At 35.4% G+C, this 12,715-nt stretch overlaps 1 protein-coding gene across 7 annotated transcripts in view; it reads left to right on the top strand.

Annotated features, from left to right (window-relative positions):
* LOC133655347 (innate immunity activator protein-like) overlaps positions 1-12,715 on the top strand; it is a 95,870-nt gene that overhangs the window by 78,739 nt on the left and 4,416 nt on the right. For all 7 annotated transcript variants that reach the window (XM_062055449.1, XM_062055465.1, XM_062055458.1 and 4 more), the window contains one exon: positions 12,070-12,658. In XM_062055449.1, coding sequence (XP_061911433.1) covers positions 12,070-12,658 — 589 coding nt within the window. The remainder of the gene's footprint in view (positions 1-12,069; positions 12,659-12,715) is intronic.

The following is a 12,715-nucleotide window of genomic DNA, read 5'->3' as shown; positions in this document are numbered from 1 at the left end:
ATTAAAATTACTTTAAAAGTCTTATATAAGTGTTATAATAAAGACAACACATGATGTAAGTGTCTATATTAACTATATTAGCCTACTATCAAAATCACTTTAAAAGTATTATGTAAGTGTTATAATGAAGACAACACATGATGTAAGTGTCTATATTAGCCTACTATCAAAATGGCTTTAAAAGTCTTATATAAGTGTTATAATGAAGACAACACATGATGTAAGTGTCTATATTAGCCTACTATCAAAATGACTTTAAAAGTCTTATATAAGTGTTATAATGAAGACAACACATGATGTAAGTGTCTATATTTGCTATATTAGCCTACTATCAAAATGACTTTATAAGTCTTATATAAGTGTTATAATGAAGACAACACATGATGTAAGTGTCTATATTAACTATATTAGCCTACTATAAAAATGACTTTAAAAGTCTTATGTAAGTGTTATAATGAAGACAACACATGATGTTAGTGTCTATATTAGCCTACTATCAAAATGACTGTGTCGCAGGCTGACAGAAATGTTGAAATGTAATATTTATTCTACACATTTTTACAACATTGGAAAACATTAGTAAAACTTCTCAGAAGGTGAGATAACTCCTGGAAATGACTGTCTTTAATGGCCAAAGGTATAGATGTGTGTGTCCAAGTTAAAGGAAACTGCAGGCTGTCTTCTTTTAATAGATTTATTGCAATTTTTAGCAAGCTAGGTATTGTTTGCTGTGGTCTGGAACAACATGGCACACAAACAACTATCATAAATGCAGTCAATATTACATACAGATAATGTGTCATGAGATATGCAAATATAAATTTAATGAAGAGGACTTAAAGGATATTAAATTAGCTCAAATATACCTACAAACGAGGCATAATGATGCAATATGTACATACAGCTAGCCTAAATAGCATGTTAGCATTGATTAGCTTGCAGTCATGCACTGACCAAATATGCCTGATTAGCACTCCAACAAGTCAATAACATCAACAAAGCTCACCTTTGTGAATTCACACACAGCAATAAAAGTTTGGTGGACAAAATGTTACAAAAAAGGGGTGGCATAAAACACGTCTGCTCAGTGTCCGCCCTGAGATCGGTAGGTTGTGAGTTCAAACCCCGGCCGAGTCATACCAAAGACTATAAAAATGGGACCCATTAACACCCGTCTTGGCACTCAGCATTAAGGGTTAGAATTGGGGGTTAAATCACCAAAAATGATTCCCGGGCGTGGCCACTGAACTGCTCACTGCTCCCCTCACCTCCCAGGGGTTGATCAAGGGGATGGGTCAAATGCAGAGGACAAATTTCACCACACCTAGTGTGTGTGTGACAATCATCGGTACTTTAACTTTAACGTCATGTACAACTTTCTTGGAAAGTTGTACATGTAAAGAAACTACGGTGAGTTCAAGGACCGCCAAAATTAGTTGGACAAAATGGCGCTCGCCAAATAGTCTCTAATCAGTGAAGCATGTTTAATATAAACAGAAAACTTTCTAACAATGAGGAAGGTTTGTGTCATGTTTGTCCTCCTGCAGGAACCATATTCAAACACAAAATATATTTTTCCCCCTCATCTTTTTCCATTTTTCATACATTTTTGAAAAAGCTCCAGAGAGCCACTAGGCCGGCGCAAAAGAGCTGCATGCGACTCTAAAGCCGCGGGTTGCCGACCCCCAGACTAGTGCAACTCCACGGGCACGGGACAACATGCACAAGAAACATCAATGATGATTGTTTGGTTTACGTATAAGAACATCCATGATTGGTTGGTTGTTTACTATAATGAGTCACGATTGCTTAAGATCAGGGCAAAACATCAGGGACAGGCCAATCAGAGGCAAGATAGGGCGGGTCATGGAACCAGGAAGGGAAATCACAACAGACATCCCAAATGAGCGGGCGATTTATATATTTAAAAAAACTAGTGGAAGATGGCAGACGGATTCTCTTTCTTAGATTTTTCTTTTAGCGTCCAGGAAACTCACAATGTGTCTACTTGGCCACAATTGGACAAATGTATGCGTCTGGATAAAACACCACATTCATGTGAGTTGTTTACCATGTAAGTCCAAATCCAAACTGCTCTCCACATGGAAGAGGTGGAATACACATTTAAGAACACACATGATTGTGGCAGACATGTTTGCTAGAGTATAACCTGTCTAAATGCTACTGCCAGCGTATTTTTTTGACTATTACTTTTTAATGTGTCCTTTCTCGCCCATTTATCAATCCATTTTCTACCGCTTGTTACTCCTGGGGTCTCCTAGCAAATCATACCTAAAAATGCATTTTCCCATCGATAACGTGACATCAAGTGCGCGCTCTTTCAGTCAATTAGTGCGCAAATGGAGAAAAAAATGGCGAAATCATTGGGGAAACGTGTGTCCGGACAAGAAAGATGCTCTGAACGCGGTGAGTCTGTCTATACCTGTACCATCTATATGTATGTATGTATATATATGTATGTATGTATATATATCTATATATATATATATATATATATATGTATATATATATATCTATATATATATATATATATATATATATATAGATATATATATATTTGTATGTATGTATGTATATATATATATATATATATATATATATATGTATGTATATATGTATGTATGTATGTATGTATGTATGTATGTATGTATGTATGTATGTATGTATGTATGTATGTATGTATGTATGTATGTATGTATGTATGTATGTATGTATGTATATGTATGTATGTATGTATTTTTATATATATATATATATATATATATATATATATATATATATATATATATATATGAATATATATATGTATTTATTTATATATATGTCTTTTATGTATATGTATGTATTTATGTATATGTATGTATTTATGTATATATGTATAGGTTGATTGGCAACACTAAATTGGCCCTAGTGTGTGAATGTGAGTGTGAATGTTGTCTGTCTATCTGTGTTGGCCCTGCGATGAGGTGGCGACTTGTCCAGGGTGTACCCCGCCTTCTGCCCGATTGTAGCTGAGATAGGCTCCAGCGCCCCCCGCGACCCCGAAGGGAATAAGCGGTAGAAAATGGATGGATGGATGGATGGATGTATTTATGTATATACTGTATATGTATGTATTTATGTACAAACCCCGTTTCCATATGAGTTGGGAAATATAAACGGAATACAATGATTTGCAAATCATTTTCAACCCATATTCAGTTGAATATGCTATAAAGACAACATATTTGATGTTCACATTGATAAACTTTTTTTTTTTTGCAAATAATCATTAACTTTAGAATTTGATGCCAGCAACACGTGACAAAGAAGTTGGGAAAGGTGGCAATAAATACTGATAAAGTTGAGGAATGCTCATCAAACACTTATTTGGAACATCCCACAGGTGAACAGGCAAATTGGGAACAGGTGGGTGCCATTATTGGGTATAAAAGTAGATTCCATGAAATGCTCAGTCATTCACAAACAAGGATGGGGCGAGGGTCACCACTTTGTCAACAAATGCATGAGCAAATTGTTGAACAGTTTAAGAAAAACCTTTCTCAACCAGCTATTGCAAGGAATTTAGGGACTTCACCATCTACGGTCCATAATATCATCAAAGGGTTCAGAGAATCTGGAGAAATCACTGCACGTAAGCAGCTAAGCCCGTGACCTTTGATCCCTCAGGCTGTACTGCATCAACAAGCGACATCAGTGTGTAAAGGATATCACCACATGGGCTCAGGAACACTTCAGAAACCCACTGTCAGTAACTACAGTTGGTCGCTACATCTGTAAGTGCAAGTTAAAACTCTCCTATGCAAGGCGAAAACCGTTTATCAACAACACCCAGAAACGCCGTCGGCTTAGCTGGGCCTGAGCTCATCTAAGATGGACTGATACAAAGTGGAAAAGTGTTCTGTGGTCTGACAAGTCCACATTTCAAATTGTTTTTGGAAACTGTGCACGTCGTGTCCTCCGGACCAAAGAGGAATAGAACCATCCGGATTGTTATAGGCGCAAAGTTGAAAAGCCAGCATCTGTGATGGTATGGGGGTGTATTAGTGCCCAAGACATGGGTAACTTACACATCTGTAAAGGCGCCATTAATGCTGAAAGGTACATACAGGTTTTGGAGCAACATATGTTGCCATCCAAGCAACGTTACCATGGACGCCCCTGCTTATTTCAGCAAGACAATGCCAAGCCACGTGTTACATCAACATGGCTTCATAGTAAAAGAGTGCGGGTACTAGACTGGCCTGCCTGTAGTCCAGACCTGTCTCCCATTGAAAATGTGTGACGCATTATGAAGCCTAAAATACCACAACGGAGACCCCCGGACTGTTGAACAACTTAAGCTGTACATCACGCAAGATTGGGAAAGAATTCCACCTGAGAAGCTTAAAAAATGTGTCTCCTCAGTTCCCAAACGTTTACTGAGTGTTGTTAAAAGGAAAGGCTATGTAACACAGTGGTGAACATGCCCTTTCCCAACTACTTTGGCACGTGTTGCAGCCATGAAATTCTAAGTTAATTATTATTTGCAAAAAAAAAATAAAGTTTATGAGTTTGAACATCAAATATCTTGTCTTTGTAGTGCATTCAATTGAATATGGGTTAAAAAGGATTTGCAAATCATTGTATTCCGTTTATATTTACATCTAACACAATTTCCCAACTCATATGGAAACAGGGTTTGTATATGTATATGTATGTATGTATTTATGTACATGTACAGTATGTATTTATCTATATATATATATGTATGTATGTATTTATGTATATATATACTGTATATATGTATTTATGTATATGTATGTATTTATGTATGTATTTATGTATATGTATGTATTTATGTATATATATGTATGTATTTATGTATATATACTGTGTATATGTATGTATGTATTTATGTATATGTATGTATGTATTTATGTATATGTATGTATGTATATATATATATATATATGTATTCATGTATTTATGTATATATATATATTTATGCATATATTAGGGGTGTAACGGTACGTGTATTTGTATCGAACCGTTTCGGTACGGGGGCTTCGGTTTGGTCCGGAGGTGTACCGAACGAGTTTCCACACGGACATATTAAGTAGCGTAGCGCACGTTGTGTAAACAATGCACACCGAGGCACAACACACTGCGTGCTAGCAACGACCGGGCTACGACAACATATAAAAGCCAGAGTTGGAAGACCCTCCTGCCTCGTTAAGATCTCCCGTTTGGAAACACTTCGGCTGCGCGGTGCGGAGGACGTAGGCTTGCCGACATTGTTCAGCAGCGGTAAGGCATGCTTCTGGCAACACGTCAAACATGCTAACCCATTTGAAGCGGCACCACCCCCAAGTGAACCTCGCTTCAACAAAGATAAAGACAAGCAAACAGCTCCCACATCGTACTGCCAAGTTAGCAAGGCTGGGGGGGAAAGAAAAGTTAATCTGAGGCTAAATTGACTTGAAACTGTTTAATCTTGCACTTTTTGTATGTAGAAGAAAAGTTTTGTCATTTTATTTAATCTGAGCAACAACTTCCATCCATCCATCTTCTTCCGCTTATCCGAGGTCGGGTCGCGGGGGCAGCAGACTAAGCAGGGAAGCCCAGACTTCCCTCTCCCCAACCACTTCGTCCAGCTCTTGATTATCGTGGACCCCGACTTAAACAAGTTGAAAAACTTATTTGGGTGTTACCATTTAGTGGTCAATTGTACGGAATATGTACTGTACTGTGCAATCTACTAATAAAAGTCTCAATCAATCAATCAAAAAAAGCACTTTATATGTAGAAAAGTTTTGTTAAGAAACCATTCTGAGCCTTATCTTATTTAGTTTTTATTTTATATATGTTGACCACATGAACCCTGGCAATGGACCCTGTGTGTATATGTATGTTTACAAATTTGGTAAATAAATAACCAAAAAATGTATATTTTTATGTTTTTTTACTGTACCGAAAATGAACCGAACAGTGACCTCTAAACCGAGGTACGTACCGAACCGAAATCTTTGTGTACCGTTACACCCCTAGTATATATGTGTATGTATATATATATATGTGTGTATGAATATGTATATGTATATATATATGTATGTATGTATTTATGTGTATATATATATGTATGTATGTATTTATGTATATACTGTATATGTATGTATGTATTTATGTATATATATGTATTTATGTATATGTATGTATTTATGTTTATATATATATCTTTATGTATATATGTATGTATGTGTATGTATATGTGTATATACTGTATATGTATGTATATATGTAATATATATATATATATGTAATATGTGTGTATGTATGTATGTATATATATATATATATATATATATATATATATATATATATATATATATATATATATATATATATATATATATATATATTTACTGTGTGTGTATATATATATATATATATATATGTAATATATATATATATATATACTAAGGCTGCAACAACTAATCGATTAAAATCGATTATTAAAATAGTTGCCGATTAATTCAGTCATCGATTCGTTGGATCTATGCGCATGCGCAGAGGTTTTTTTGTTGTTTTTTAAAAAAAAATTTTTTTTTTTTAAATAAACCTTTATTTATAAACTGCAACATTTACAAACAGCTGAGAAACAGTAATCAAAATAAGTATGGTGCCAGTATGCTGGTTTCTTTTCAATAAAATACTGGATAGGATAGAAATGTAGTTTGTCTCTTTTATCCGATTATTAATCGATTAATCGAAGTAATAATCGACAGATTAATCGATTATCAAATTAATTGTTGGTTGCAGCCCTAATATATACATACATACATGTATATATTGCCCGGCCACATTTTTTTAACCCAATCCGGCCCCTCGGTCAAAAAGTTTGGGGACCCCTGGTTTATATTTTGACATTGAATAGTTGAATAATTTTGAAACGTAAACAACATGACTGCAAGATATTTGTTATTTCTGGCTTATTTTCAGTACTTATTCAGTCTTTTTTGTTAAGTTCAAATCACATGCCTGATAGGCTTACTTTACAAGTTGTGTACGGAATATAAACCTAAAAAAAATAGTATTTTTCTTGTTTGTTAGCCTGTAGCTTTGTTTACAAAACACTCTTTGTTTCCACAAGCTTCTGCAAAGTCTGGGCTTTTTGTGGCCCTAAAGAAGATTTTGATTGTGGCCCTGTTTCGGTCGTTAATATTACTGGTGTACAAAAATGCAGTTCCAATATGTTTATATAGATACTAAGAAATAATGTATTAATATTTTACAAGTAATGTGAAGATTTGTATTTACTACAAATAATAAACAGGCTACATTGACAAGTACTGTTCAGTTGACTCTAATATGTTCAACAGTCATGTGTTTGTATTCCAGATAATGTCCAAAGTTTACATGCAGAGGTAAAAAAAAAAAGATAGAAATGTCTAAGGGAAAAGAAAATTGGTAAATATCTTCTACCGCATTGAAACCAATACAAAACTGAATCTTCAGCATTAATTGAAAAAGTAAACAAAACACAATAAATGAACAAAAACTAATGTTTGTAGAAACTAAATATTTTGGGGAAATGTTTGGTTACAATATAAACTTTAAATGTACGGTCGTTTTAGTTATATAATTTATATATATATATATATATATATATATATATATATATATATATATATATATATATATATATATATATATATATATATATATATATATATATATATATATATATTTAATATAATGGTTATATAATTAATATAATGGATATTTAATTAATGTATTGGTTATATAATTAATACAATGGATATATAATTAATATATTGGTTATATAATTCATATAATGGATATTTAATTAATATATTGGTTATATAATTAATATAATGGATATTTAATTAATATAATTAGGGATGTCCGATAATGGCTATTTTGCCGATATCCGAGATTTTGATATTGTCCAACTCTTAATTACCGATACCGATATCAACCGATACCGATAAATACAGTCGTGGAATTAACACATTATTATGCCTAATTTGGACAACCAGGAATGGTGAAGATAAGGTCCTTTTTTTTTAAATTAATAAAATAAAATAAGATAAATACATTTAAAAAAAATTCTTGAATAAAAAAGAAAGTAAAACAATATAAAAACAGTTACATAGAAACTAGTAATTAATGAAAATGAGTAAAATTAACTGTTAAAGGTTAGTACTATTAGTGAACCAGCAGCACGCACAATCATGTGTGCTTACGGACTGTATCCCTTGCCGACTGTATTGATATATATTGATATATAATGTAGGAACCAGAATATTAATAACAGAAAGAAACAACCCTTTTGTGTGAATGGGGGAGGGAGGTTTTTTGGGTTGGTGCACTAATTGTAAGTGTATTTTGTGTTTTTTATGTTGATTTAATAAAAAATAAATAAATAAAATAAAAATAAAAACGATACCGATAATTACAAAAACGATACCGATAATGTCCGATATTACATTTTAAAGCATTTATCGGCCGATATTATCGGACATCTCCAAATATAATAGATATGTAATTAATATAATGGTTATATAATTAATATAATTGGATATATAATTAGTATATTGGTTTGAACATATACTTAATATATTGGTTGTATAATTAATACAATGGATCTATAATTAATATATTGGTTATATAATGAATACAATGATGTATAAATAATATATTGGTTATGTAATTAATATAATGGATATTTAATTAATATTTGGGTTGTATAATTAATATAATGGATATATAATTAATGTATTGGTTATATAATTAATGTAATGGTTATTTAATTAATATAATAGTTATTTAATTAATATATTGGTTATATAATTAATACAATGGATATATAATTAAGATATTGGGTAAGTAATTAATATAATGGCTATTTAATTAATATATTGGTTATATAATTAATGTATTGGTTATATAATTAATATAATGGTTATATAACTAGTATAATGGTTATATAATTAATATAATGGATATGTAATTAGTATAATGATTATAATTAATATAATGGTTATATAATTAGATATATAATTCATATATTGGTAATATAATGGTTATATAATTAATGTATTGGTTATATAATTAATATAATGGTTATATAAGTAGTATAATGGTTATATAATTAATATAATGGATATATAATTCGTATAATGGTTATATAATTAATATAATTGGATATATAATTCATATATTGGTAATATAGTGGTTAAGTGTGGAGAGTTTTACATTTTTCCCATAATGTTTTGTAATGGATTTAAATGTGTAATTTAGATTTTTTTGGAGTGAGCAGATTGTGTTATGTGAGACCGTGTGTCATTGAGCTGAGTTACTCGCATTGTCCACAAGATGGCAGCAAATGTGTAGCGTTCAAAGATGGCCTAGTAGTCAAAATTAATTTGAAACCACTCCTGATGCGATGCTTTGTTGAGCTCACGATGTCTCGCGGGCCGTAGTTTGGACACCACTGATTTAAGGTGTGTATGTCCAGAGTAGGGTTGTTTCGATAACAATATTTTGGTACCGGTACCAAAATGTATTTTTATGTTTTTCGATACTTTACGATACTTTTCTAAATTAGAGGGGACCACAAAAAAATGTCATTATTGGCTTTATTTTAACAAAGTGAACATACTAGACAACTTGTCTTTTAGTAGTAAGTAAACAAACAAAGACTCCTAAATAGTCTGCTGACGTATGCAGTAACATATTGTGTCATTTATATTCTATTATTTTGTCAACGTTATGAGGGACAAACTGTAAAAATGTATTATTAATCCACTTGTTCATTTACTGTTAATATCTGGTTATTTTCTGTTTCAACATGTTCTATCTACACTTCTGTTAAAATGTAATAATGACTTATTCTTCTCTTGTTTGATACTTTACATTAGTATTGGATGATACCACAAATTTAGGTATGGATCTGATACCAAGTAGTTACAGGATCATACATTGGTCATATTCAAAGTCCTCATGTGTCCAGGGACGTATTTCCTGACTTTATAAACATAATATGAATTTTTTTTAAACGAAAAAAGATGTTGTGATATATCGATGTAATCATAGTAGTATCGACTAGATATGCTCTTGTACTTGGTATTATTACAGTGGATGTCAGGTGTAGATCCACCCATGGCCTTTGTTTACATTGTGACGCCGGTGAGCTGTTGTATCCTCCTACGGTGTGTAGTGAAGCATGTTTAGCTATTCCTCGTCTTCCAGTGATAATGTTACTTGTAAGAAGCATACTTTATTTGTCACCATGGAGACCAGGATTAGTGATTTAGAAGTAGCTACAACACTGCAGATGTTAGCTGCTAGCTAGCTAGCCATGTCTTAAAGCACCTCTTCCTGAGGGTGTTTCAGTGTTATAACTTCACCTTTATCTTTAATTTTTAGACCAAAATGCGTCCATTCTCCCTTTTCTGTCTACACCAGGGGTGTCAAACTCAAATACAGAGTGGGCCAAAATTTAAAACTGAACAAAGCCGCGGGCCAAGGTTGAACAAATTAACCTTTTAATAGGGACCCAAACAAGTTTTGCATTGAATATTGAACAAGCAAGGCTTATATAACTTTATAGTGACATGCAAAATCGAGTTTCAAATAATAATAATAATGATTAAAAAATATCAATGCCAAATTCCACCACACCTAGTGTGCGTGTGACAATCATTGGTACTTTAAATAAAAATTGAATGGCTCTTTTCTATTTGCAGCCTTCTGAGGTAAATATCAACATTAACTTTTTCCACAGGCTAATAAATTTGAAAATAAAATAACAATGAATAAACCAACCATTCAGGACTTTAAACTGCTCAGTTTGCAACACACCGATCTAATCTGATGTGCCCAAGCCAGATACCTGCCATCTTTTCTTGGATGCTAGTTCATTAATGTCGGGGCTCAGGCTTTGAGCTGAGGCAAACTTCATTATCCAACGAAGGTGTTCATCAGTCATTATATCTCGTAGTCCACCCGGACCACAATCTTGGGGGCGTACCTTAAAGGCATTTCCTTTAACGTCCTCTACGAGTTGTCGTCACGTCCGCTTTTCATTCATTCTAACAATGTGCCGGCCCAGTCACAAGATATGTGCGGCTTCTGTACGCACACACACGTGAATGCAATACATACTTGATCAACAGCGATACAGGTTACACTGAGGGTGGTCGTATAAACAACTTTAACACTGTTAGAAATATACGCCACACTGTGAATCCACACCAAACAAGAATGACAAACACATTTCGGGAGAACATCCGCACCGTAACACAACATAAACACAACAGAACAAATACCCAGAACCCTCTGCAGCACTAACTCTTCCGTGACGCTACAAACTACACCCCCCCACCTCTCCCCCACACACACACACCTTGTAGTGTCCCGGAAGAGTTAGTGTGACGATTTTCGGGAGGGGCACTGAAATTTGGGAGTCTCCCGGGAGGGTTGACAAGTATGAGAATTAGCGGTGAATGTGGTGTAACCGCGGCACCGCCGCTGTATATAATCGGCGGGCCAGCTCTAGTGTTAATTTGATATCGCCTCAAGGGCCAAGTGAAATTACACGGCGGGCCAATTTTGGCCTGCGGGCCAGAGTTTGACACCCATGGTCTACACACTGTGTCTGCTTGTAAGTACTCTGTGTGTGTGTGCGCTGCCGAACATGCTCCTCTGCTCGTAAAACAAGCAATGTCATGACGCGCCGTCATGCCTGTAAAAAAAAATTATGCCGAACCGGTTCTTTTCAAACAGAGTATAGTACCATTTTTGACTCATTATTACCGTGATACTATACTAGTACCGGTATACGTACAACCCTAGTCCAGAGTTGCGCTCAGTTTTTTGCCAGGATCTTGTACTGATTACTTATTTTTTACTGTTCCAACCTTTGTGCAAAGTCTTCTCCGGAAAGTTCCAAAATCTCCTCAATGGGGTTGAGGTGTAGACTCTGTGGCGTGTGGGAATGATCTGAATCTTGTTTGTGCATCCTGGTGTGAATGTGCGCAGGATGTCCAATGAGTCCCCACTCCTGGTGGAAAAGGAGCGTGGTCGCACCAGAGGTCCCAGGCGGCGACTGCTCGACGACAACACAACCACGGCGGACGCTCCTCCCCTCCTGTTTAGTCGTGTAAACGACGCTTGGTCCGAGGACAGCAACTCCGAGCACTCGTTTGCGTCCTACACCAGCTCCCCCACTGCACCCAGACACTACCATGCAGGGTTCTACCACAGTCCCAGGCTCCGGGGCCACCAGGTCTACCACAACGAGGACGTGGTCTACCCTCCGTATGTGGACACGCCTTGGACCTACCGCACCCGGCGGGCTCCCGGTCTGCCCGACGGCTACGAGTACCGCTACCAAGAGGCCCCCGCGGCCCCGCAGAGAACACAGTGGCGTTTGGCTCCTGACGGCGGACACTCGCCACAGTGGGATCCCCCGCGGCAGGTGGTCAGCGAGCAGCTGAAGTCCTGGCACCGGCGCAGTCAGCTCAAAGGACCCAGGTCAAGGTCGCTTGACAGGCAGGGAGCAGTCAGGGTGAAAAACACGGCGGCTCGGGAGTTGCCCCGGAACCAGAATCCGAGGTACCACGAGCAGGTAGGTAGACCTTCACCCACCATGTCTTCTGTATTGTCACTTTTCAAAGGATCCCCA

This window comes from Entelurus aequoreus, linkage group LG01 (assembly GCF_033978785.1).
Source record: "Entelurus aequoreus isolate RoL-2023_Sb linkage group LG01, RoL_Eaeq_v1.1, whole genome shotgun sequence".
Classification (NCBI taxonomy): domain Eukaryota; kingdom Metazoa; phylum Chordata; class Actinopteri; order Syngnathiformes; family Syngnathidae; genus Entelurus; species Entelurus aequoreus.
The sequence above is the reverse complement of the archived record's forward strand: the minus strand, read 5'-3'. Positions and strand labels throughout refer to the sequence as shown.